The following is a 27,233-nucleotide window of genomic DNA, read 5'->3' on the forward strand; positions in this document are numbered from 1 at the left end:
GGCACCAGACAACAGACAATATAAAAATAAAAAGACAGCACAGTTATTGAAAGGAGGTGTAATGATTCCAATTTGAAGAATACTTGGTACATGGATTTTGCTGCTTTTTAAATTTATCTGGGATAAAGTATTTAAATAGCTAAATTATGGACCCACATGAAAATTTTACCATTTGAAATTTACTTCAAATATTTATGTTTAAGAAGATGAAATTTCTCCAGTAGAACAAAAAGACTGATTATAAATGACATGTTAGGATTTGTATGTAAATACGTTCTTATCTGTAATTTCAGTGGTGTTGGTTAAATTGGAGGAAAGCTAATTTGGAAGATGGATCTAAAAAGAAAGAGCATAAAGGTAACTATAATAGATGAAGAAGCAATTCTGATTCTTGATCGCAAAATGTACATGTATTTTCAGTATCTAAATATTTACAGTCTAAGTATCTACAGTATAGGTTAGTGGGATATATGTTATCTAACATTTATATGCATTTCGTTGACATTACCACTGACACAATAAAGATAAGGAAACGACCAGGATTTCAACCAATTTAATTTTAGGAAGAGACTATTCTAGACAGCTCTTCCTTTCGGTGTTATTTGTCTTTGTAAAATGATGCACGGATAGTTTTAGTGCTACATTCAGCGTCGGTTAATTTCCTTTAATCCACTGTTGCTGTGATATTTTAGTGTCTAAACATGCCTCAGAGGCGGGACCAGACGTGCCTTCCGGAATCTGATTGGTTATCTTGAGTCTACGTCACAGATTCCGGACGTCTGCTGTGGTGGGGAAAATTTGTTTTCTGCTTCTCATTCTTCTTGACAGCTTGTTTGCTACCGGGCTGCAGAGCAAATTGAATGTAGCAAATCAGGTTTTCAGCTGAGCCTTTCGACGGTACAAAAATCGTAAGTTTTACTCTTTATTTTATCCGTCTCATTTTAGTTAACCACGATTGCTTGAATGCTTACTGTTAAGCCAAGGCCATGAAATTGATCTCTGTGTCGCTTGCTAGCAGGCAACGCTAGCAATGTAACTACAGCCAACATTCTCACTAAGTTGTGTCGAAATTTACTGTCAGACAATTGTGAGAGCGAAAGAGTACATTGGTTGAAATAAATTCGAGTTCGGCAAGCTTATACCCGGTTTGTTAATAACCTCATCAACTTATTAGCAGATGTTAGCTGCTTAGCTGCGGCGGTCAACTAGTACTTTACTGTCCACGTCTTACCTAGTGTCTACAATGTGCTGTGGTTTGTTATCGAGGCTTAAATTCCAGAGTCTGCTGGGTATCTGGTGAGTTGTAAATGTGCTCTGAAACCAGTTTTCCTCCCACAATCATGTGACCTGGCCACTGGTCCAGTATCAGTGCCTCTATTCATAAGAGTCTTAAGATGCGTGTTGTCTCAAGTTTTAAGCTGTAACTACAGAAATGCGTAGCTAGAGATATCGTTGTGGAAGAGTTTATTTACCATCCTGTATTGTTCAGGTAATTTATACCAGTTTATTTTAACATTCAGTGATTGGGATGGTATCATGGAGAGAGACAGTCATCAAGAAGGAGAGGCGCAGGGTGTGAATATTTGTGATCCACCCAATGAGAGCAACCCATCAGGTAAATAAAACCATTATTATTATTGTATAACTTGACTCTAGTTCATCTACTTCTTTTCTTAATAAATGTTAGTTCCTAGCGTATTTAATATTTTTTAATACTCTTCTGATCTCAGCTGACACCTTGGCAACTTCTCTCTCCCTCTTGGGGAATCACATGTTTCCTGATCCAGTGGAGAAAAATGACTGCAGCACTGGTAAAGATGACCCTGCACAGTCACTCCTGTCAGGTGTCAAAGCAGAGGAGCAGCATCTGGATGCAGAACCTCGGCCTAACCAGGTAGCAAACATGGAGACTGAAGAGACAGCATGCTCTAATAGCTCTGAGTGTCAGAACAACACGTCTACCCAGCCCGCTAACGGAGGAACTGAGGATGCTGCTATCAACAATGACCAGAGTGACTCCGGAGAATTTGTCGTAACAATGCTGGCCAAGGCCAAGCTGGAGGAACAAGGTTTAGGTGTGAAGGGAAGGTCATCTCCTTTGCTGGAGGCAGGTACCCAGGAATCTCCTGCATTTATGTCTCATCGCGAAGAGGATGTGACAGCTGACAGCTGGCGGCAGCATAGGAAGCATGTTTTTGTGCTAAGTGAAGCAGGAAAACCAATCTATTCTCGATACGGCAGTGAAGAGGCTCTTTCATCCACAATGGGTGTGATGATGGCATTGGTGTCTTTTGTCCAAAGTGGAGATAATATCATCCGCTCAGTCTATTCAGGTGAGAGCTTTAGGCATCATTCATGATTGAATTTTGTCTGTGATGATTTTCTTCTTCCCCCTCAGCTTTTAGATCTTTAGTATCACTGGCCACTGAGAATGCCTGCAGGCGGTCTGACATTTTCTGTCAAAATTAATCAGAGTAAAAGAAAGTTTGTAGAGCAAAAGAAAAAGGCGTGATTATTTTATATTAAACACAGATGTACCTACAGATGCTGGACTCGCCCATCAGTTACTGCTAATATTATCTGATGACTTGTGATTGAAACATCTACAGTATCACCATTAAAATGGCTCCATAATTGAGAATAATGTGTAAAGTTAAGAACAACAGTTGCATTCCATTACAGTTTCATTTCATATTCACTCATGTATTTTTTTGTTTCATATAAACAAATGTTGGGCCATGACTGTTAAATTTAAATTGCTCTCCCAAATGAAAATTTGCTCAAAGATTATAAGCCAAGCCACTGAAAACTCTTATGAACCAACCGTCCATAATTGCATTGTAAGACTGGCCAACAACATCATATTGTTCCTGACTCCAGCCTTGTTCTGATGAATGAACACAAATTGCTTCCATCAAATCAGAGATGCAAGGTTCGAGAATTTAATAAAGTTAGAATGAATGACTCTTTTGTGCATTAGTTATTCCTAAAATTTAATTTGGAGTTTAATTCCAGATAAAGAGTAAGTTAAAGGGTTTTGAAAATTGTTCTTTGTGATTATTAAGTTATGAGAAATGTATTGTATGTAGCTTTGTTTCATGTCTTTGGCAGGAAAGATAACTAAATTGTTGACAATTAACTGTCATACAGACTCTTTCAGTTAACAATTTAACTGCCTTTTTGTCTAGATTTTTTTCATCTAGTATTGCAGAAGCTTTATTTTAGTTTATTTATACATAGTACATCTGATGAAAATGTAGTACCATTTGAGGGCGTTGAACACTGGACATTATAAAGTAAATAAAGCGTAAATTTCTGTCTTTTTGGCTTTGTAAAGAACTCTTACAAGGGGATTTGACATGATAACTTAATATTCATATATTTGTACTGAAATATAAAAGGAAGCACCAGTTGGAATAAACAGCCTTGAAGTCAGAACAGTGGAAACTGATGTAAGAATAGTGATGAAATATGACATCTTTTAGTTTCAAGCAGCTGTTTTTATGCAGCTGGATGGAAATGATTGTCATGATTATGCAAAATAGTAGTGATTAGCTCAAATAATTGTGATCAGGCGAGTACACACTAATTGTGACAGGCAGATACTTGTTTTGATTTGAGTCTTTTCTGTGATGTTGTAGATGGAACTGCTGGGATTAAAAAAAAATCGGGCTTGTACAAAAGTATTATTATTATTGTTGTTATTATTATTATTATTATTATTATTATTTATTATTATTATTATTATTATTGTTGTTATTGAAATGTTAGCATAAAAGGCCTGTAAACATTTACACACTTTAAGTCTGCCGTTGTTGTTGGATATTCACTGTTTGTTTCTGTGTCATTCCTAACACATGCCTGTGTCTTTTCTTTTTTGTATTAGAGCAACACACTGTGGTGTTCTTGCAGAAAGGGCCCCTCGTTCTGGTTTGCGTTTCCAGCAGCCGTCAGTCTGAGCAGCAGCTACGTGGAGAACTTCTATATGTGTACTATCAGATCATTAGCATGCTCACCCAGGCCAGCATTTCCCGCATTTTTGAGCACAAGAAAAACTACGACCTGAGGAGGCTACTGGCCGGGTCTGAGAAGATCTTGGATGGTCTTCTCAACCTAGTGGATTCAGATCCCAGCTTCCTGCTTGTAGCAGTGCACTGCTTGCCCCTCGCTTCCTCTCTCAGGGACTCCATCAGTCAGATTTTGCAGAAAGCTATCACCCCTAACCTTGTCTTTTCTATCCTCATCGCCAAGAACCAGCTGCTCACCATCGTCCAAGAAAAGACTGTCATTGAGGACACCAGGCTGGAGCCATCTGATGTCCACCTTCTGCTCAACCTCATCGGAGCCTCCTCGGCTTTTCAGGCAGGGGAGATCTGGACTCCCATCTGCCTGCCTCTTTTTAACCCTGACTGTTACTTTTATGCATACATCTCCTACCTGGACCCTCCAGAATGCACTGTTTGCTTGCTGCTGCTTTCAACAGACAAGGAGGCATTCTACGCTGTAGCTGAGTGCAAAAGGAAGATAGAGGAGGCCATGGTGGCTCAGAACTCACTGAGCCTCATCGCCAAAGCCCAGTCATACAGTGTGAGCCAGGTGGGCGTCTCTGACCTCAGACACTTCATGTACAAGCCCTTTGATGTGCCAGACAACTATCGCCAGCTCAGTCAGTTCACCAGGTGTGTATATGTCATCCCCCCGAAACTACAGGAAGGCTGACTATTGTGCTTTTTTTCTTACTTGTGTATATTAAAAAAAACAACCGATCTTTACCCCCTATTTCTGCTCAGATAAAAAGGGGAAATGAGAGATCAGCAGTCAAGTAGATATGGATGTGGTGGACAAAGCTGTGAAATAGGAAAATAAAATGTTATTTTTTTATTTTTTGCAGCAGCATTTTACTTTGAAACACATTTAAACCTGATCACACCACCATAGGGATGCTTTAGGAGAAATACACGCCAAGGATAAGCTTCCTCCTCCTGTCTATTGTCTGTATCTGACTGATAGGTCGGTGTTACACAGGTGACAGAGTTGTCAGTGGGCTTTGTCCACAGTTTTTTCTTTCAGATATAACTTTACCTCATTCTGAGCACTGCAGTGACAGTGAACAGAGTGAATTTAGAGATAAGTGGAAAGGTTCATTACTGTATGAGTCTATATCAGTGAATCCCAACCTTTTTTGGCTCGTGACCCCATTTTAACATAACAAATTTCTGGTGACCCCAGACATTCAAAACAGAGATATTTTTTGCTAAAATTAATTTGTTTTTGATCATGTAATAGTTTGCTATTCTATGTTGCAAATAAACGTTAATTTTAGACAACATTTAGTCTATATAATGTATATTATTATGGACGGAGGCAGAAAAGCCAGGTGTAGGTTACTGCACAAAGTGAGAATTTTATTTTCCTTGGTCAGGATATGTACAGTCAGTCCATCTTGGATTTACAAGGCTGCAAATTAATACTGAACAAACAATAACTCAAACTACGAATTATGAAAGAGCTGCAGCATCTGAAACCGACCACAATGAACATTTGAAAGATAAACAGTACCACAGTGCTTCAGAGTTTGTCATGTCATTTATGGATTGTAATTGTCTCTCTCAACTCAACATATATTTTTTTATTAGTATGTTTTTATTTTTATCAGTTAGCTACTAGAAATTTCAGGCAACCCCATTTGAATTCCAGGCGACCCCAGAGTTGAAAAACACTGGTCTATATATTGTTTTATATATAATATACCAGACCAAAACTTTGCCTTTACCTATACATAAATACCATTGTTTTTTTCAATACCAGAACATAGAATCATAAAAAGCTTTAATACATTCAAATGAGATTTAATTAATTCTGACAGTTAAATGTATGTGCCTTCATATGAGCTGAACTGAAAGCAGTAATTGTCCTATTGTATAAGCCAGCATCTATTTAAGGCTTTGAATACAAAGAAATTATACAAGCAAATTGGTGGACTTTACTAATATTAATACCAAATGCACTTTTAATTACAGTGTAAATAACTTTTGAAGTGTTCTGACCCTAAGTTCTTTGAGCAGTTTGTCTCCTCAGTGCAGAAATGTACTTAGTGTGACAGTGTGTAACTCGATCTTAATAGATGTTAGGTGACTCTATGTCACTGTATTCTTGTTAATACCACATTTTAAATTACTTTCCTCTCTTTGACCATTAATGCTATAATTTGTTACCTCGTGCAGCCCAGAGATGGAGGCTCCATACAGCAGTGAAGAGGAGAAAATGAGACTGCTTGACCTTTATCGTTATATGCACAGTCGCATCCACAGCACCTCACGGCCCTTGAAGCTCATCTACCACGTCGCTGAGAGAGAAACTCTTCTAGCCTGGGTATGTCATTTGTCATTACACAGTTCAACCTCAAACAAAAAAAAAAAAAATACATTTTTGAAGCATTAAATATACATTGTAGATTTTTATGAAGTTATTTATATTATTAATTGAACCCCAGACGAATACTTGAAATAGGAATAAGATGAACATATAGATATTGATCAGAAGATTAAGGTTTTCTGTATGTTTGTGGAGAGCTTAAATATGGAGACAGCTTTTTTGTTGTTGCTATTTGGCAAAAACAGTTTTGTTTTTTTTTGCATAAAGTTGGGTCTGTATTATTGTGTTGTCCAGAAAATACCCCAATAAAATACAAAGCAAATCATCTTATTGAAGGAGTCAATACATAATTCCAGTTTTGCATATAAAATCCCACTTTCAAAAGCTTATTTCTTGAAACTGTTTTTGCTAATATGATATTTTTTTTCTCTTTGGCGTGAAAGAATTTTCTGCAAAAATGCTTTACTACTGGGCATCTTATAATTGTGCATAATCTGATTATTATTTATTAAGATTACTAGATTTGCATGCTTTTTAAATGGTTTTTCAGTTGTGGAACAGAAGTTTGAGCCAGTTTGAAAGAAGGGTCCTATTAAGTGTTGCCTCTAAAAGTTGTTTCTATGTAAATGAAACAATCTCTGACCCATGGGTGAAGGATTTTTAAATTAATAATTTTCCTCTAATGATGCTGCTTCAGCAGACAGGTTTTGATAAGGATATGTAGCTTTGAGGGAGTAAACTGATTTATTTCCCAGGTGGAATGATACCTTAATCATGTTAATTACAAGAATGGTAACTCATTTCTGAATTAGTTGCATTAATGATCAGTTTTGCTGCCATCACCTTAAATGTCCTGTGTTTCTTTCCACTGTAGGTCACAAGTAAATTTGAGCTGTACACCTGCTTCAGTCCTCTGGTGACAAAGGCCTGTGCCATCACTGCTATCACTAAGCTTTTAAGGTGGATTAAAAAGGAGGAGGACCGTCTCTTCATCAGATACCCCCCGAAGTATTCAACCACCCCAAACCCCAGTAAGAGCTCTCGAAGTGGAAAATCAGACCAGCAGGACTCCACAGATAACGGCTTCCTGTCTCTTCTATAGGACGCCCTCAGTGTTCTGTAGTGGCTCTGCCTCATTCAACAATAGTTTGTACACTGGTTCCAAGATGTTTTTGAACCCTCTTTTGACACTTTGTTGGACTTGACAGACATTGACTACTGGTATCAAACACTACATTTTACACTATTTAAGAAGGAATGATCTCTTCAAATGTAGTATTATTTCTTTACTTTAACAAGAAAGCATGTCATTGCATCACTGCTTTCGATCAGAAACAGTCAGGGCAAAACAGCTAATACAAAATAGTATGTTTTAAATTGAACTGTGGTAGAAGAGAATCATAATGATATTTAAATGTTTTTATATCTTTTATTACTGCAACAAGAGACAGATTTTCCTCATGGACAGTGAATGTATCACATTGACGACAGTTTGTTTGAATATGCTATAACAATTAATTGTTTCTTTGTTGTGTGAACTAAGAAGAGGACATAAATAACCTAAATTACCTTTCACAGACTAGTTCCTTTAGATAAGTTTGAAGACATGAAACATCCCAATGTTACACATATGAGATGTACTTAAAAAGGAAGTATGTTTTGTTGTGGACCCAGTATAACTGGAATATCAACAACTGGAAATGGCAGAACAGGGATGGGCCACCATGTGCCATCTTCAGCCACCAACGGATGTCAGTCTGACAGTTTGTTGTTCATCAGAGGAGTTCTTGGTGAAGTCCACTGGTTTTGAGGTCATGTGTCAGCTATGAACATAGTTGCACAAATCAATAACAGAAAACCTGAAGAAGGAAAATCCAGCCTGTTACATTTTACATAATCATTCTCATAGTTAGTGTTTTCATCACTTGAAGTTGGACCCATTGTCTTCTGTGAAGCTAAGGAGATGCCACTGAGCTCATGCAATGTTTTTCTGCAAAGATTTCTGGGAGAGTTCTCATCTGACACCTAGTTTAGTAAGTTCAGGCAACTTTTTGGATAATAGTTTTGTAAAGCTCATCTATGAACAGTAGTTTCATCCCTTTGTCCTCTGATGAACTTGCTGTTAATTCAAGTCTTAAGATTATGTCTATAGTATTAATGAAATAAATCCTCAGTTGCAGATGACTGCAGTTGTCTTAATTAGGAAGAGATATTTCATGAAAGTAAGTGAATATTCATGTAACATCTGCCAGAAAATAACAACATAGTGTTATAAATGCTTGGTTTTACAGGTCTGTCATTAACATCAGTAGACTTTTTTGTTGAAGGAGAATATATTTGGCAGCAAAAAAAAATGCTGTTCCTATAGGATACTTAGATACAGGTCATTCTAATACATTGCAACAATGAAACAGGGAGTGTTGTCAGTGCACAGCAGGTACAAATGTAAACTGAGCATGGACAATGTAACCCTAAAGGAAAATCTATATTTATCTCAGATATGAGAACAGAGTTTCCAGTCATGAAAAAAAATGTAGTCTGAGCTTTTCTGCCATTAAAAAAAAAAAAAAATGGTTTTGTAAAACTAAATGACAGTTATTTTCAGGACACACGATGTATCAGGATTATGTGAAGTGTGGATCAGTAAAATAAAGTTTTGCATTTAACCTCTCCTCTCAATGACATGAAGGGAATGGTCAGTGTGATTTCCTTTGCCCAAATTCAAGGCCTTCTCTAACCTGAAGGACAGTCTGTGCCTTTTCCTTAAATAAAAATAGTATAAACCACTCAGGTATCAAAGCTGTGGAATTCACAGTTACTTACTGTTTGATGAGATGGAGCTTTCTGTCACATATCCAGTGATGAACTAGTACATCATCTGTGACCTTCATGTACTATTAACCTTTAAAGATCTACATCGGTTTTTGTGGCAACTTCCAAATGGATTTTTTTTTCTGCATCAAACTTCCAATGTGATTCAGCACCGTATATTACCCCACCCCCGGCCCCCCAAAGGGGAGGCTGGGGTATTGTTTTTGGTTTGGTTTGTTTCTTTGTTTTTTAGTACTCTATCAGCAAAACTGTTGGTTGAATTCATACCACATTGGGTTCATAGATTGCCAGTGACCCAGAATACATGTCATTACATTTTGGGAACAGTAGATCAAAGTTAAAATTTTGTATGAATCTTTAAAATCCCCATTTATTTATAATGGTCAAAATTTCAAATGTCTGTAACAGCAAAACTATTGGTTGAATTCATACAAACTTGGGTTTATAGATTGCCAGTGACACGGAATAGATGCCATTACATTTTGGGAAAAGTTTATTAAAGTTTAAATTTTTAATGAATTTTTAAAATCTTTTTTTCCCATTTACTTATAATGGGTGAAATTTCACATGCCTGTAGCAGCAAAACTATTGGTTGAATTCATACCTAATTTGGTTTATAGTTTGCCAGTGACCCAGAATATTTATGGTTACATTTTGGGAAAAGTTGGGTCAAAGTTCAGATTTTTTATGAATTTTTCAAATCTTTTTTCTTCTCCCATTTACTTGTAATGGGCAAAATTTCAAGTGACTATAAAAAACAACAATTTTGTTTCAATTTACTTCAAACTTGGCACATATATAAAGGCAATTGATGACATCAGCTGGATCAATGCCGAAATAAGCTATAATAAGTGCGAGGGGTGGGGTTTGTTGTGCCTGACACCACTTGTTATAATATTGTTCTGTGTTTTGCATCGTTCAGTGAAAATCGGGTATTTTCCTATATTTAAGTTACTGACCATGTAAATTTGAACGAAAGGTCAGAGTAAATTCAAAGATTATGCCAAAGTGACAAGCATCCACAACCACTGAAAAGCTGTGAAACTCAATTTTACCTGAATTATTTCAATATAATGATAAGAACAGTGGTTCAGAAGCGATTAATCATTTTATTACAGTAGATGATTTTGGTCCTCAGCCTCCGTTTAAGACATTTTATTGATAATGTCATAGAAGGTTTTCCAGTTCTCTGGACACAATTTGGATGAAAATGCAGAAGTCACTGAATTGGGGTTGAACTAAGTATATTTTTTATATCCCTGTAATGGTTTTACCCTGACCACCACCGGATATCTTTTTTAAGAAGGCAATGACCAGGACAGATTTGGTTGGATTTCTTCTCCCTTGATAACCAACATAGGGGACCCCTAGTGGACGAACCCTATCGATTTCAGCTTCTCTATTATAAGTCATCCAAATGGGGGTGTTTTAGTTGAAAATCTTTTTTTTTTGGACATAAATCAAGCAATAATAGTCCGATTGAGATAAAATTTGGTTCATCTTGCTCCTTTTACAAATGTTCATTTTCTGGCTACCATCCAGAATTCACATGGTGTCATTTTCATTCACGAGGTGGAGTTTTGTGGGAAAAATTGGTTCTCTGACCATTATTCTGCCACTATCAGGTCCATGTAGCTCAAATTGAGTTCATATCGACTGTCTAACAATTATCATGGATAGATTTATATATAGTTAAGGATTGAGGGGATATCAGGGATGTACCCTTGCTGTCAGCACCCGACAGCGTAAGCCTCATTTACATAATGTAAAGATACTGAGATACTGTATAATATAGAAATCTAGAAAATTGGAGTGATGATAACAATAATGATAATGGGGAAGGAGGAAAGGGGAGGGGAGAGAGGGGGAGGAAGGGAAGAGGGAGGGGAAGGGAGAAAGAAAAAAAAAAGGCTCACTATCAGTGTATTTGGTATTATTATTGAGTTTGTTTGCTTTTTATTTGCTTTTTCCTTTTCTTTTTTTTTTTTTCTTCTTAATCTTCCTTTTATACTATTATTTAAAACCCCTTACTGATTTCTCATTTTGTATACTCACATCTTTTGACCTTTTTACTTAATAGGCTGTCAGTTTCATTTTCATTTCCTTTTCTGTCTCCACCTAAATATACCTAACCCACACAGAATAGTCATAAATAATCATACACACACACACACACACACACACACACACACACACACACACACACACACACACACACACACACACACACACACACACACACACACACACAAACACTTGTAAATAGCCCTCTGATTGCACCCATCTTTGTTTTGCTTAATGCCTATGAACTATTCTGTCTTATCTGGTGTCTATGAACATGTATGTCTTTAAGTCAATGAATTAGCATACCAGATGTTTTGTATTGCATTTTTGTTACCCCTGGCACAATGTTTGTCTAGCACAAAAAAAAAAAGATACTGAGACAACAGACTGCACTTCCGGAGTCAGTTTATGGCTGTCTACCATCTACAAAAGTGTGATGGTTTTGAAAGCATTTGACTAAACACTAGGCCAATAACATGGAAGGTCAGTTGTTACACCACTGGTTGGTTTTACTTTTCACTTATGCATGTGTTATCTTTTTTTTACAGTGAGGGGTATATTGATCTTTACAGGTGGTATGTTAAAATGAGAATCTAAACATTTTGCAATGTCCTTGTCAGTAAAATATTAAGTTAATATCTGATCATCACTAATTGCTGACATACAAATACAACATGATCGCTTCACATTTCCATTTGATGAGACTCAAATTAAAGAAGTGATGAGAGCACCACAACTCAGCTTTAAGGTCACCTGCAGCGACAGGAAGGTTTAGAGCTGTCAAAATCACACAGGAAGTCGGTTGAGTAACACAGGAAATACACATGCTTTCATTAAAACTGGAGGCAGAACTGTTCCACATCTGACTTTGCAGCTGTGTGGATTAAATCTGTTGTTTCTGTGACAGTGTGAACATCACAGATTGCACAGTATCTGATCTTTACATTTCTTACACATCGTAAATCAGATGCCGATCTGACTTGTGTTAATGTTCCCACAGTCTGAAGAGTCATATCAGTAATTCATACAACTTTGACATCACTTTAGATCAGGGGTGTCAAACTCATTTTAGTTCAGGGGCCACATACAGCCCAGTTTGAGTGGACCAAGAACAGTAAACTAATAGCATAACAACCTATAAATAACTCCAAAAAGTTCTTTGTTTTAGTATAAAAATGTATAAGTGCAATTGTAACAATATTATGCCTCAGCAACTTGTAGATCACAGTTGATCTACAAATGCACAACATATTTAGTAACAGGCATATTATCACTTAAATTCCACTTAATTTTGTTTTGAAATTTCTGATTGTTTATGGTTGTTTAAATTATTCATTTTTTGTGAACTAATACCTTGCAATTGTAAACATTTTCATCATCTAGTTATCCCGAACCCTGAAGGGGAGGCAAGGGGAATAGTTTTTGGTTCGGTTTGTTTGTTTGTTAACACTCTAGCAGCAAAACTATTGGTTGAATTCATACCAAATTGGGTTTATAGATTGCCAGTGACCCAGAATAGATCTGATTACATTTTGGGAAAAGTAGGTCAAAGTTAAAACTTTTTATGAATTTTTAAAATCTTTCCTCTTCTCCCATCTACATATAATGGGCAAAATTTCAAATGTCTATAAAAAGATCAATTTTGCTTCAATTTACTTCAAACTTGGCACATGCATAGAAGCAATTGATATGCTGACATCAGCACATGCATACACGTGATGACATCAACTAAATTGATGCCAAAATAAGCTACAATACATGCGAGGGGCGGGGTTTGTTGCGCCTTGAACCACTTGTTTAACTTTTTTTACTTTCCACACAAAAAAAGACAAAAATTTGGTGTTTATTTTATTTACAGATTATTGGATAGGACCGTATGTCACACCTTAACTAAAATGAGTTTGACACCCTTGACTGTTAGTATCTTCAGTGTAATTTTTTTCACTTTGCAAATTAATCCTGTGGGCTGGATTGGACCCTTTGGTGGGCTGGTTTTGGTCCACAGTCCACGTTTGACACCTCTGCTCTAGATTTACATTAGTCTCCTCAGCAGGTATTACAGCATCACTCTGCTCACAAATGTGCAGGCTTCAACTTCACATTAACTCATAAATTCAACTGTAAACATTACTTCAGTGTCATGTGACATTCACAGTGGAATCTCACACTCAAAGACGTGATGTGAACAAAATAACTGTGCACTAAAGCTTTCAGACTGAATTAAGCCTCAAGTGTCTTAAAATAATGTTACCAAATGCTGCACAGTCACTGAATGGAAACACAGGCGAAAACATACTCTTGCAGTTGTTTCAAACAGCATTTATTCTTGTGTGAGAAAATATTGTCTCAGGTAGATTATAGGTCTTGTTGTACAATTCAAATAACAAGACCAAAAATCTCCTGTTCCACCCAAGAACAAAAAAAAACCAAACCAAACACTCTAGCATGTGAGTTTGGTCACGTCTGTCTACAGAGCTCAGGGGTTGTGCCGTCTCGCCTCTAGAGAATATGATCTGACATGTTGGTGTATACCATCACTATTACAAAGATCTACTTAGCATCTTACATAAATCTTTTCAATATTTTACCTTTTAAATAACACTCTCAACTGCCACAAATTATAAATTAAAATCTAAATTTGATTTTTGCATTCCTTAAATTACTTCATGTAAGCCAATATAAACAGACATTTACATATTTACAAAACTATACACATGCACCTTTACTACACTTAAGTGTATACATATATGTATATACTGTACAAACACGTTTCTGCCACACATATGGCTCCAGGACTCACCACCTGTTTTTCTTTTCTTTTTTTTAAATGTTAAACAGACCGATTGTGCTTCTCAAGTCATTTCATCCAAGCTCTTCAGTGAAAGACTGCAGTAGACATAGTCACAAAAATAAGTAATTAGCGTTTCCTCTAGTGGCTTCACATCTTACTAACCAAGTAGCTGCACCGGATACTCTCAATAACATTCTAGTATCATAATACAGTTTCACAATATGGAAAAAGAAGTAAAGACCTCTGATGTCCCACCCACAACAAGTCATAACTGGACTCAAAGATAAGGTTTTTCATTTGTATTTATCAGTATTTTTTTTTTTTTTTTTACTAATTTTATCACTGTATACACTACTTTTCCTGCTGATGAACTGATCTAAGAAGATGTTTTGAGTATATTTGATATCATTGTTAAAGTTAAACACAGAAGCACACTGAGGTCAGCTTTGAATTTAGTGTCAATTTGTTGCATTTTTATGAATAATTCTCTAATTATAACAATACCAATGAAAGAAAATAAACTAAATAAAAGGTTCATAGTATCTAAAGAGAAGGAGAATCTTAAAGATAGTATTTTCTGTTGACTTCCATGCCTTTTGTATCAGAAAATAACTGTTAACCAAACATTCGAGTCCAGATACGACATGAGCTTGAGTGGGACTTTTACACTCCATTAAACACAGTGACATTTCAATGGCAAATACAATCTAAATATGTTTAGAATCAAGACAATCCCTTTGACATTTAAATATTTACAGTTTTCTGACTTAAATCTCGACTCGCTTTGGCCTAAAATAAAATCTTTATATGAACACATAGCAACAGTGGTTGTGTAAAACATTTGTTTTTTAAAAATGACATGACTAAATGAACAAATTCATCTATGACAATGTCTTCAAGCACTTTTTCCCTTCCTTTAAAAACCTTTTAAAATCAGAGCATCGATTTTCTGCAGGAAACCTTCACATCCCAGTTGGAAATATAATTCTACATTTTACCACTTTATTAAGAGTGTTGATAACCTGGCAGCCTTAAAAATGATCAAGTCTTAAAAAAATCATATAAAATTGGAGGGATTGAAGTTGAGATTTCCTCTCACGTGGTTTAAATGTACAATGGCCCGGTCGTAGGCGGTGTGCACAGACTTGCGAACACTTGGTTTCTTGCCTTCCATTAAGCGCAGTTTGTCTACAGTATCATCCATCCCCAGAGGCAGCAGTTTGTTCTGCGGGAGCCACTGCCTGAAAATCAAGAACGACAGTTGTGACCAAAAAAGTGACAGCAGTGACGACCCATCATGATTTAAACTTCAGCATGAGGCTCATCCTGTCTGTCTCAATCTTACCAAGTTCTCTTGGTGTCAAAGAACAGGACCAAGAACAGCTTTTCACCAGTTTCCGTTCGTCTCCACTCGCCCAGTTTGAGCACCTCCCCAGGAGGCACTGGAATGGGGATGCCATTGTGAAGAAGTCCTTCTTGGGGCATGTCTGGGTCAACAATCTGCAACAAAACTCCATGTCAGTCCACATTATTGGCTTCAATCAGACACACAAAGGCTCTTTTCTTGATGTCATCTCTCAGACTCAACAGTACAGTATGGACACCATAAACTGCAGGACCATATTCATTCTCACCATTGCTGGGTATGATGGGTATCCTCTACATTTGGCCCAGACAAGGTCCAGAGGTGTAAGCTCCCTCTCACTATCTAAAGACAGAAGTGTAGACTTTCCTGTGAACAGGACATTCCATATAACAAATACATAGTTTGTATTTGTTACAGCTAATGAGGCCAAATAGAATTTCTGCCCTGTACTGTCATGAATGTCATATAAATGACATTCACAATGACACGGCGCAAAGAATTTGGTTGGTTTTTTTTGTTTGTTTTTTTGTCTTGTTGTAATACATACCAGACCCAGCAATATCTCCGTTCTCACTGTTGGGAACTTTGGCCAGTGCAGGTTTACCCCGACTACGTTTGGGTGGAGGGACGCTGTCGCTGTAAACACAAAATTCATGTTAACATTTTGATACAATTTTAAAAAAAATAATTCAGGGCCCATGGGACCCTATTTCTCAGGGGAAAAAAAAGTATTAATCAATAGCAAGAGACAAGAGACAGGGGCGGTCGTTATAGCACTCCGTAACAACTTGTCAAGTGGGAGGGGGGGGTCATGTAATAGTGCTTCGCAACTAAGTGTCGAGTGGGGGGGGGACAAGAGATTTCTAATGTTGTTCCTGGTTTCTGCTGGAGCCATCCTCTCAGCTTGTGGGTTACTGCCCCTAGTGCCCCGATAATATAATATAATATAATATAATATAATATAATATAATATAATATAATATATCAGTAAAGATAATAGGAAAAAAAGAGAATTCCTAAAGCCAAATCTACATAACTAGATCTAGATAAAATCTGAAAAGATAAAGACAGTACAGAGCGACCTGACCTGCTTCAAATTAATTAGGCATCACACACCAATCAAAGCAGCACAGTTGTACATGCATACAATGATTTTTTCACGTATGTCTTATTGTGTCACAGTGGGGAGCCAAGCCTTATTGACTGTGGTTGAACCTGTCGCTTCTCTGTATGACCAAGCCCTAATAATAATGGCTAAAAAACCCAGGAGATGGCACCACTGTCACACACTGAAGCAGTATCATCTGCTCAGTTCTGATAATTTTATAAAATTGTCAAACCTGAAACTGGTTTTTACATGTTTACAAAACTTAGCACCAGAGATTTCATGCAAAATTTTCATAAGGTAAAATAATGGCAGGAACACCAAAGGTGCAGCCAGTGGTAATTGTAAAATTGTACATCAAGAGACCTCCATGGGGCAGTCAATGTTCTCTATAAAAGACGAAGACCGGGGGATGGGGTGGGGCACACAGAAATTCCCCATTTACATAACATGCTGCTTGATATTGATACATATACAGGCTAACATTCCCCTATTTCAGATTCAACACCCCCCTCTAACTTTTTTTTTCAAACACCCCATTGAGAAACACTCTTTAAAACCCCTCCGCTGCCTTCCACATCCCATGGACGAAGGCAGCGGAATGGGGTCAAATTGACCCCAAGGAATACAAAGGGTTTTAAAATGGACAAACATCATATCTGTAGATGGTGGGATGAATCGAAGTCGATGAAATATTATGCATCTCTTCCCACTGATTGGTGTTAGTATTTTTCTAAAGTTAGGTCACATGGTGGACAGCGAACCGGGCTCTAAGTCGTTCCATACTCACTTCAGTTTTTGGTCATCATCAGTGTCTGTGGCGGTGTGCTTTCCATTTGTCAGACCTATCGAAGAAACAAGGAATTGTGACGAGGTGTGGATCATTACAGTATCTGACATAAACTGATCTATCTTGTCCTTACCTTCTTCATCGAGTGGGGGAGGGAGTTTGTCTGATTCACTTTCTGAACTGTGGCCTCTAGACCTGAGGTGGTGTGAAGGAGAGGGTGGTGTAGGGGGGGCATTTGGGATAGGAGGTAAGGTGGTGATGTTGGTCACACTGGGGGAATTTGGACTGGCTGGGGTGCTATCCAAACCGTTTGTCTTCCCCTCGGACTCTTTTCCATTTTGTTGTGGCGTTGACTTATTTTTTGCCATTCGTGCCCCGTTTTTTGCTTTTTTGAACAGAACGGATGTGCGACGGCCAACTCCGACTAAAGGCAGCGAAGGGGGTGTTCCGAGTGGTGTAGCCTCATGGACGGCGTCTGGTTGCGAAGATGGAGTCTCGCCAACTTCAGCCTCGTCTTCAACATGGCTTCTGCTTCCGCTGCGGGATGATCTCTGCCGTTTGTAGGAGCGCCCAGGTGACCTTCGGCCTCCAGTTACAATGCCCAAGACCGGAGGTTCGAGAGGAGCGTCTCCAGGCAGTGGCGACGACACTGGACAGGTGAGTTCTAGCACAGGTGGAGAGTCATCTGGAATGAAGAGAATTTGTATTTCAAATCCATAAATCAGAATAATAATTCATTTATAAAGAGTGGAATTACTGCCAAAGTTGACAGCGTTGACAAAGACCCAAATGGCATTCGAAAAAAGTAATGTTGTACAACGTGTTTAGAAAAATCTCTTTACCTGCCCCAGAGTTGGAGACAGCTGTCAAAGGTCCATTATCCTCAACACTCTTCTTCTCCTTTTTCTTTTCTTTCTCCTCCTCTTTCTCCTCCTCTTCCTCTTCTTCTTGGTCCTTTGCTTCATCTTCCTTATCATCGCCATTTACAGGCTGAGTGTTTTGTTGCTGTTGGCTCATCTTCTGTCTGAGAGTGTTGATCTCTCGCCGGAGTAACCTAATACGTTTGGTTCGGCCACCACTGGTACGCATAGATGTTACCATATCCAGTTTATCCAGTAGGGCCTTGAGCTGCTCCTCTGTTGTCAAGTGTAGTCTGTTCTCTGGGTCCAGCAGGGTGTCGACTGGAATAATAACAATAATAAACTTATCTTGTATTGTCCATTTTAACAGCCGGTAATTGCTGATATTAAATATTATGCTGCAGTTGTCTGGACAGGAGGAAATGTGGTTGTAGATTGGGGGTGTCAAATGCAAGAGCCTAATTCAATCTTAAATGGGTCTGACCAGTAAAATTATAGCATAATAACCTATAGATGATGTCAAATTCACACTTTTCTCTATGAGTAAAAAAAAAAAGCAAAAATCACGTTATGAAAATGTTTACACCATCTACAAACTATCATTTCAAAAATGTGAATTACTACCTGAAATTTCTTAAGAAATATCAGTGCAATTTTAACATTATGCCTCAGCTCATCATTGACACATGTGCATTACAACTTAAAGATCACAGTGGATCTACAAAGGGACAAAATATTTTATAACAGGCATAATATTGCTAAATTTGGACTTATTGTTCTTAAGACATTTCAAGTTGTACATGGTTGTTTAAGTTATTTACTTTTTATGTGAAATGAAAATATATTCATGCAATTTTACTTTTTTACACTAAAACAAAGAATTTGGGTTATTACGCTATTATTTTACTGGTCCAGCCCACTTGAGATTGAAATGGTCTGTATGTGGCCCCTGAACAAAAACGAACTCAACATCCTTGATTGTTAATATCCTCAGTGTAATTTTTGCATTTGACAAAGTCATTCCATGGGCCAGATTGGACCCTTTAGTGGGCGGGTTATGGCCCATGGGGCATGTTTGACACCCCTGTTGTGAACAGAATTGTATTTTGTTTTTACTCTGGCAATGTTTCTGATGAACAAATATCTTGAAACTAGCGAAATGACCCGTGGGGATCCACGGGTTCTAGATGTGGTAGATTTTTACGCAGCTGTGTATTCGTGCATGCTGTACCACATTTGTCCATCAGTCACCGCCAAAGTGTTCTGGGCATAGCAACATGACTGTAAGGCTATTGTATTCCAAAATTATTAATATCTCCCAAAGTATTGGTCCTATCAACTTGCCATTTTCACTGGTCTCTACCTTGACCAAAAATACATAAGTATGCCAAACGGCAGCAGTCAGCTCTTTCTGGATTTTTTGTGATTACCGAGACACACACACATGCACGCATACAGAGGCCACTTGGGTTTTACAATATAGATAATGTGCTGATTGAAGTTGAGGCACTGATTGAAACACATTTTCCAAATAATTAATAGTAAAGATAAATGAGACAATAAATAGAAGACAATAGATGAGGGATTCAGGGTATGCGGATGAAGAAATTGCTTATTTGAACTTTTTATGAACACTTACCATCGTCCCATGTACAGTGGTAGAAACCATGTTTGTTGGGAGACTCTGGTAGATGCATGCCGGTGCTGGGGTCCAGCCCGATGCTCTGAGACTGTCTGTGGGCATGTCGAAGAACAGCTCCGCCCACCTCCCGCAGTTGTAAGGCTGTTCTGTGAAACATGGTGTCCTTTGAGTTGTACTTCAGGCAGTTGGAGATCATCAACTCAAAGTCAGTCTCTAGGTCTGTGATGGAGCAGTAGGCATGTCCCTCCAGTTTGGAACGCATGGTGGAGAAGTCCATGGGTTGTGAGATGAACTCCAAATAATCTGGAACCTTGGGTAATAAAATAAAAAAAACCTCTTAGCTCTCATAGTAAACCTAAAATGAAATGTTGCTAAATTAAAAATGTGTTTCAGCAGATTACGTACACCGACCTCAGACAGATTAACAGGCTGAGAAAAGATTTTGGCGGTGTCCTTCTCTTGTAGTTGGTCCAAGGTGGATCGGAGGAGCACCAACGCAGGGGTCAACTTGAGTTCAAGAGCAGCCTGCTGAATTTTCATCTGAACAACGGTGACGTAAACACAGAACGGTGATGTAAGCACACAAGGGAGAGTGGGGGAAATACAAGGTCATTCTACAGGGTTCAAATGAATGACAGGAAAGAGAACTGGGAGGCCTGGGATGAGTAAACATGCCATGTGAATCGAGAAAATATTGCAAATACTTAAACATGGCTTCTGCAAGTCTAAAATCAGTCCAAGAAATGGCCAGAAAATGTCTTAAAATGTTTTACATACAATTTTCTAAAGTCTTAACAAATGAAATGGCTTTAGCATTTAGTTGAAAACTCTTCAAAATATCAATTTGAAGTCTGCTGTTGGTGTGATGGCATTAGTCACATGAGAAGCCAGGAAAACATAGAGCCTCTGTAAAATCCAGCCTCTAGTATGGATATGAGATCTTAAATGGCTTTAATAATTGTATTGTAGTATGGGATATCTATCAAAGGGAACAGATCACATATTTAGGCTCGAAAAACCTACTTTCACTGAGTGTTGCAATCCTGTCATGGATTTACTAATGCAGTGAAACCAAATAACCAACGTACACATTTCATACACACACACTGCTCACCTCCTTCAAATGAATTATTCCATATGTTACACTGCGAAATGGACAATTAATACCATCCCTGGACTAGACCCCCCTCCTCAAATGATGAATGTATTAATGACTTATTATTTATGAATTTATGTATAGGAATGTGTTTTTTACATAACTCTTATTGTTGTATGTTGTAGCTGGAAGTGCTTGTACTTACATCTAGATTTACCTTATTGTGTTTTACATATATTTTATGTATAGGATAAATATAAAGGTTATATATAGTTGGAAATAAAAAAGAAGAACAAAGAGAAGAACAGTATGGAAGTGCTTATATAGTACCGTTTCAGATGACTCAAAAAAAACTAAGTTAATAAAATGAAGTTTTCAATTTAAAATGTTGGAACCTGTAGAAACCCTGTATGTTTTGCTTGACTCACACATCAGACTTCTCTCTGTTACACACCTGTTCTCTCTTTAACCTCTCTCTCTTTCGAATCAGTTCCACCAAAAGCCTGGCTCTTTCCAAGTCTTGCCTCAACTTCTGCCAGTATCGTAGTTCCTCTCTAGCAGCACAAAGCCTTTCATCAGGCTCCTTCTGAACAGAAAGGAACAAGCACTGTGAGATATGACATTTAGAAGAGTGAAGTCGTTTTAGCTTTGACACACAGGTCAAAGAAGTTTATACAATCAAGTCCCTGTCACATGTGGCATACATGTTGGGTGATCTGATCAGAAATGGACCACAGGTATGAGATGACCCAAGACTTATTGAGGATGCAATCATAGACCACATTCTGAGGTGGTCTAAGCCGAATATGGTCGCATTCATTTGTCTGCAAATGTGTCCTGCATTGAAGGACCGCCTACTCAGCTGATGTCCTCAGTCTAAGAGGAAGTACAGTATATATTCATTTGACACTCTCAAATCCCTGGCTATGTCCACATCTGAAAATTCCACAGTCATTTATTATAAGTGTGTCAAACACCTTGGGTGATTTAGTTTGCCTGGAACACACCAAGGAACGGACCCAGTCTGCATTGTTTCATCTTAAAATTTTCAAGTAGTCAGTGCACAGGAATTCAGTGCTGTCTCCAGCCCTTTAAAATTAATAGCAAATTTGGTCTGTTAATAGCAAATATTTATTCGCATTTTAAGCAAGGAAGTAAGATCGGATCACAAGTTGTCACCTGAGCCACACATAGAAACACAATCTAATGCCAGGTGTGAACTGACACACTTTGAGTTGTCCACTTGTGACCAGGTCACCCAAGACTCATGTTAAAACGAAATGTGATCAAGGCCTCAATCTCCCAAGTTTCTGGCAGGAAACAAAACAGATCTTTTTCACAGTAGACATTTTTCCTTGTTAAAGCAGAAAATGTACAGGTGTAGTAAGTGTAAAAATTGCTGCATCCCTTGTACGTGTATTAGTTTCAGGTCTTGGAATTATGCATGCTCATTCACAGGAAGGGCCTCCTGGGGCAGTTAAATGGAACTGAGCTGTAGTTAATGTTATCAGCAACTTTTTTGTCCCTTTTTATGAGCCTAAACATTCACTGTGAAAAAGATCTATTATAAACTTTGAACAGCCTGTATGAAATAGATTAGTTTACATAGCCTACTTTGGTATAAATTTATCAAGAAAAAAAAAAACACAAAGTGATGACTTTAATGACTATCTAAATAATGGTAAACATGTTTTGTCAAAATTAAATACACTTTATATGTAACCAACAAAGCATTTTAGGCATTACTAACACATAAGTGTTTGTTTAAAACTAATCTCCATGTCTTTTTACATGCTGTTGTGTTGTGCAGCACTGACAGTTCTCCAAAGATGAACGGTTGTTTGGTATGGAAACCTGCCACCTATCTGAATTAATCACTGCAAAGTGTGATGTCTGAGTTTATGCTTGATTTCCGTGTATGAGAATACAAATGTGGTGTGAAATGTTTAGATTCCAGGCCCCTGGTTGGCTCCCTCTGTGTGTACATACTATACATCATATAAATCCCTCCCCACCTGCTCAGCTGTCTTATGTGCCTGTAGATGGGAGTGAAGTCGTCGAATTAAAGGCATCCCATTTCTGGACTGTCGTTTCAGCAACCAGTAGTTATGCAGCCTCTGCATGAACTGATTCTTCCTCTGTACTTCAACTCCTGTACAAATCTTGTTAAGCCTGTGGAGATTAAATAATGAAAACTGTGGCAAAACAGGTAGTGGTAATAACACAGAATGATAAAATAGAAATTATTGTAATCTTAATTAGTAGTTACACAGTTTCTTAGCTACAACAGAACTACTACTAATTACTAGTTATGTACTTGGGCCAAATACAAATGGATACTATTCTGTAAAAACTATGAACATTTTCTGAAATAAATGAATATAAAATAAAGTACTTTGGCTATAACCTCCTTTCTGTTTAGTCATCACTCAGCCAGGTCCTACCTACAGAACTATCTGAATGGTTACACATCACAAGTATAACCAACATTATCAAAAAAGTGCTTATTTATTTACTAGTCCTATATGTGTTATTTATAATGCCTTCAAGTTCAGTGTGAAAACTGACAATAAATACTGTTGGAATATTAATGAATAGACTTTTTTGAACAGACAACTCATAGGCATTTCAACAAATCATCTGACACCAAAATTCAAATTTTTACTGCAGATGTAAGCTTATATCTCCTCCAAATATTATTAAATAATAATTTTTTTATACCTGACAAAATATACTGTTGACCCCTGAGAGGCTTTAAATTAAACCATTATGATATGGCAAGGCAAATGTTAAAGACCCACCTGTGAGAGGGGATCTGAGGCACAAGCAGCACAGGCACAGTAGAGCGACGTGTCGACCCACCAGTCCCTTTGGTAGATTTCTTTTTCTGACCCTTAGTAGCCTTCTTGTTTGGTGGTGTCGGGGGACTTTGAGTGTAAGACCTTTGACCCCGGTTACCCCTTCCCCCAACCAGTCTCCCTTCAACAGACTCATCTCCAGACCCGTCCCGCCGAGACCCAACTGGAGAATGATGCTCACAGAAAGCAGTTTTTTTCACAGAGAAAGTGGTGCCATTAACACCCGTCTCGCGGACAGGGTCAATCTTCATAAAAAGACCAGCCTTCTGAGCGCAGGTCACGTGAAAGGCCCTGTAACAGTTGGCTTTGTGGCACTGAATGGATGCTCCCCTGCCTTTCTGTTTACACAAGTAGCAGGTGAGCTTCCAGCGAGCAGGAGGGATGTTCTTTACCCCTTCAACAGGCTCCAAGAACACTGTGTTGGCAAAGCAGACCTCTGGGATCCATATGGCACAGACAACATGGGCCCAGCGTCCATCACTTGTCTGTTTGAAGGCACCTCCTCGGTTGGGACAGAGCACACAGTCTACAGGACGGGAGGGGGACTGCAGACAGCAGCGGCACAGCCACTGGCCCTCTGGGACATAGGGCACACCGTAACACTCCTGATGCACAGCCAGATTGCAGATGTCACAGAACAGGATGACATTACTGTTCAAACATTCGTCATCCAGGCAGACGCAGCAGAAGGCATCCTCATCAACAGCACTCTGGGACAGAGCCTGGCTGCGGGACTCTAGGATAGATTCCCTCTCCAGGCGATCGATCAGCAGCTCAAATGTGTCTGGAGAAACAGATGCATGGCCGTCAGACACCCTCTTCTGGTTCACCATCTCCAGCCAGGCCAGGTCCTCCTCGTCCATGTCATACTCAGCCACGCTGTCCTGTTCCTCCCCTGACTTTTCAATGTAACGGTAGTACGCTGATGGGAGAGGAGGCACCTCTGAAGGACAAACGGAACCCAGCAAACGGAAGGTGGGTTCAGGAAGAGGGGCTTGGTGCTGCAACGAATTAGCATGTCCTGTGGGCTGTTGGGAGCGTGACCGCTGGTTCTGGTGATTTTTCCCACTCTTCCTGCTTTTACTGTTTGATGGTTTTTTCCAAGTTCTGACTTTGCTCTGGGTTTGTTCACTGTTCTCCTTATTACTGTTGCACTCTGCAATGTCCTGGGCCATCATCTCATCCTCAGTGATAACTGGCAGAGGATCTGTGATGTTAATCCGATGGAGCCTTCCATCTAGGTCCACTTCCACTATTTTCTGGGCCTGTGCATATGTCAGAGTCTCCCTGGAGGGAGAGAGCTGTAGTCTGTAAGGCGAGGGGGGCCGCAGCTGGCTAGATGAGCCCCTACTCCTTCCTCTCCCTCTGCCTCGACCCCTACCCATATTGGATCCACAAACAACTGTTTCACATTCCCACCTCCTCACCTTCCGCATGGGAGTTTACACCAGCTCCCTAAAGGAAACAAAGGGAAAAAAAAAAAAAACACACTCAAAGTAATAAATTCATTATTGCATCTACCCTGTATTTGGTTTTGTTACTGTTGCCATTTAGAGTTTATACTTGACTTTAAATACTACATCAGTACTGGCTGCAACTGTATATTAATAATATTATTATAGTATTAGGTGTACTTATTAACAAAGGCAGACTATTACAACAGGCAGTAATGAATCCTATTTTTGCAAATGTTAGTGTAGTCTTGGCACTAAAATTAGGACTGAATAATTGAGAAAAGAAATATTTTAGAATTATGTAGTAAAACATGTCACAGCACACCATTACAATAGAGTATCGTGTTATTATAGGTGTGGCTCTATTGTGTCCTTCAGACAAAATAGAATACACATGTTGAGTACCCCTACAACAGTCACATCATCATTTTTATCTTTTTAATTGTGAAATCGCATGGCCATTCTGACAAAATTTTTACTAATATTTTGATCGCAAAAAAAATCAAGACCTACTTATGTTTTTCTTATTCTTAGACTTACTGTGTAATACAGTAACTTTCTAATAATAATAACAATAATAATATGTGATTGTATTGGTATTGTGTGTACATACACTGGCATCAGCTATGTATATTGCTTTAATTTTACCTCTTTTTTATGAAAATGTCTAAAAATGTTATAAATGCTAAATTAAAATGTCCCCTTTCTGAGTACATTTGTAAACTATTTCCCCTAAACCTTGGTTAGAGTTGTTCAGTCTTGAGTGTGTTTTACTCACTAACTAAATTTTCTTTTTGCTCCCTATTGTGACCTATATTGCTGTTTCATTCTGCATTATTAATAAGGCCTGTTTTGTTGTTTCGTTATTACTGTATTTTTTCTGGACACAGCAGTTGCCATGTAAAACAACAGTGGCACTGCTGTCATGAAAACACAGCATGTTACCTCAAGTACTCTCCCTACACAACATGCTACACAACCACAACTACAGTAAGTTGCACCGCTTGCATACATGCACCTCAGCTCTCTCTTCATTGGTCCTCTCAGACATCTGTCATACTGCCACGTTTCTTCGCCCAATAAGAGGCCACCATTCTCTATTTTTTTCCCTTGTTGCTGTGCATAGTTAGGTTGAAGAGCGCTAAATACCAACCCGAGTATCTAACATCTGTCAGCCATTTTAAGCGCACAACAGCGGAGACAACATTTGTATTGCAAGTTGATTAGCAGCCCAATTATACATGCCAACAGCAACCAGAATGCGGGTGCACTGTATGCACTGTACCTAAATGTATAAATTAATTGCATGTATACATTAGATCACGACACTGCAGCGTGAAACGTCTCGGCTTTGTATTCCAGACCCCTGCAAAAAGATAGTCTTTGCTGATGTGATAACGTTCCTCGGTCGGACAGGACACACTGAAGTCGTGTAACAAAACGATAAATTCTCTGGGCAAGATTGAAAATGCTGTAAATACTGAAGTCGTTACCTTGTAAAATCGTCCTCTGTAGCGGGAGTGCCAACCAGAATAACTGCACCTGGCTAAATGTCAGCTAGTGACAGACCATGGCAGACTACAACCAAGGCGGACATGCTAGCCCTGTTAGCTTAGCTAGCCGGTAATTTCAGGAGCGACAGCGTCATCTTCAGCACTTCGGTTCTCCGCCAAGACTAAGGTTCAACTCACGAGCTCGACCTGGTTTCATAGCAGCGCTTTAAACCTTTCAAACGGTGCTAGTTTTGAACTTGACGACATCAAAATCACGAAGATATCAAATTAATGTACCTTGGATGGGGCTAAATATTCAGTCAAGATGGCTTGAAAAATACGCCCCTTTGGAAAAAACCAACACAGCCAATTGTAGGTCGTCGCTTCACCTCGCACGCAACGCGCACCGATCTCTGATTGGTCAGTCTGGCTCAGCGAGCTCACCGCACTCTGTCTGAGGCTCATAACAGAAGGAAGCGATGAGAAGAGCAACGAGACATACACTGC

General features: G+C 38.6%; 2 protein-coding genes across 10 annotated transcripts; one reads left to right on the plus strand and one right to left on the minus strand.

Annotated features, from left to right (window-relative positions):
* Window positions 1–751: 751 nt before the first annotated feature.
* On the plus strand, window positions 752–9,041 carry mon1bb (MON1 secretory trafficking family member Bb). 2 transcript variants are annotated; one of them, XM_030134441.1, is made up of 6 exons: window positions 752–908; window positions 1,521–1,615; window positions 1,731–2,333; window positions 3,887–4,679; window positions 6,225–6,372; window positions 7,250–9,041. In XM_030134441.1, the coding sequence occupies exons 2-6, from the start codon at window positions 1,537–1,539 to the stop codon at window positions 7,475–7,477; spliced, it is 1,851 nt and encodes a 616-aa protein (XP_029990301.1). In that variant the 5' UTR covers window positions 752–908; window positions 1,521–1,536; the 3' UTR covers window positions 7,478–9,041. The 2 variants fall into 2 exon arrangements, with proteins under 2 accessions (XP_029990301.1, XP_029990302.1); XM_030134442.1 differs by having other exon boundaries at window positions 1,788–2,333.
* A 4,534-nt stretch (window positions 9,042–13,575) lies between these two features.
* brpf3a (bromodomain and PHD finger containing, 3a) lies at window positions 13,576–27,079 on the minus strand. 8 transcript variants are annotated; one of them, XM_030134204.1, is made up of 13 exons: window positions 26,727–27,079; window positions 23,723–25,233; window positions 22,937–23,093; window positions 21,376–21,507; window positions 20,231–20,365; window positions 19,823–20,135; window positions 18,166–18,504; window positions 17,457–18,008; window positions 17,324–17,378; window positions 15,976–16,064; window positions 15,697–15,794; window positions 15,408–15,562; window positions 13,576–15,303 (listed from the first exon to the last, which is right to left on the minus strand). In XM_030134204.1, exons 2-13 carry the CDS (start codon window positions 25,213–25,215, stop codon window positions 15,120–15,122), a joined length of 3,702 nt encoding a protein of 1,233 aa, XP_029990064.1. In that variant the 5' UTR covers window positions 25,216–25,233; window positions 26,727–27,079; the 3' UTR covers window positions 13,576–15,119. The 8 variants fall into 8 exon arrangements, with proteins under 8 accessions (XP_029990064.1, XP_029990065.1, XP_029990072.1 ...); XM_030134205.1 differs by having other exon boundaries at window positions 21,376–21,504; window positions 23,723–25,234; XM_030134212.1 differs by having other exon boundaries at window positions 15,697–15,770; window positions 20,237–20,365; window positions 21,376–21,504; window positions 23,723–25,234; window positions 26,727–27,078.
* Window positions 27,080–27,233: the final 154 nt, after the last annotated feature.

Source organism: Sphaeramia orbicularis, chromosome 5, assembly GCF_902148855.1.
Source record: "Sphaeramia orbicularis chromosome 5, fSphaOr1.1, whole genome shotgun sequence".
In the NCBI taxonomy this organism is placed as follows: Eukaryota; Metazoa; Chordata; class Actinopteri; order Kurtiformes; family Apogonidae; genus Sphaeramia; species Sphaeramia orbicularis.

What these genes read in the sequence shown, in the direction of transcription:
- brpf3a (XM_030134204.1), bottom strand. Translation starts at nt 25,215, where the DNA reads ATGCGGAAGGTGAGGAGGTGGGAATGTGAAACAGTTGTTTGTGGATCC. An exon ending in TTAATCTGTCTGAGGTCGGT is followed by an intron (nt 20,136 to 20,230) that starts GTACGTAATCTG and finishes TTATTACCCAAG; the next exon opens with GTTCCAGATTATTTGGAGTT. An exon ending in CGGAGATATTGCTGGGTCTG is followed by an intron (nt 15,795 to 15,975) that starts GTATGTATTACA and finishes TCCTGTTCACAG; the next exon opens with GAAAGTCTACACTTCTGTCT.
- mon1bb (XM_030134441.1), top strand. Translation starts at nt 1,537, where the DNA reads ATGGAGAGAGACAGTCATCAAGAAGGAGAGGCGCAGGGTGTGAATATT. An exon ending in CAGCTCAGTCAGTTCACCAG is followed by an intron (nt 4,680 to 6,224) that starts GTGTGTATATGT and finishes TACCTCGTGCAG; the next exon opens with CCCAGAGATGGAGGCTCCAT. An exon ending in GAGAAACTCTTCTAGCCTGG is followed by an intron (nt 6,373 to 7,249) that starts GTATGTCATTTG and finishes TTTCCACTGTAG; the next exon opens with GTCACAAGTAAATTTGAGCT.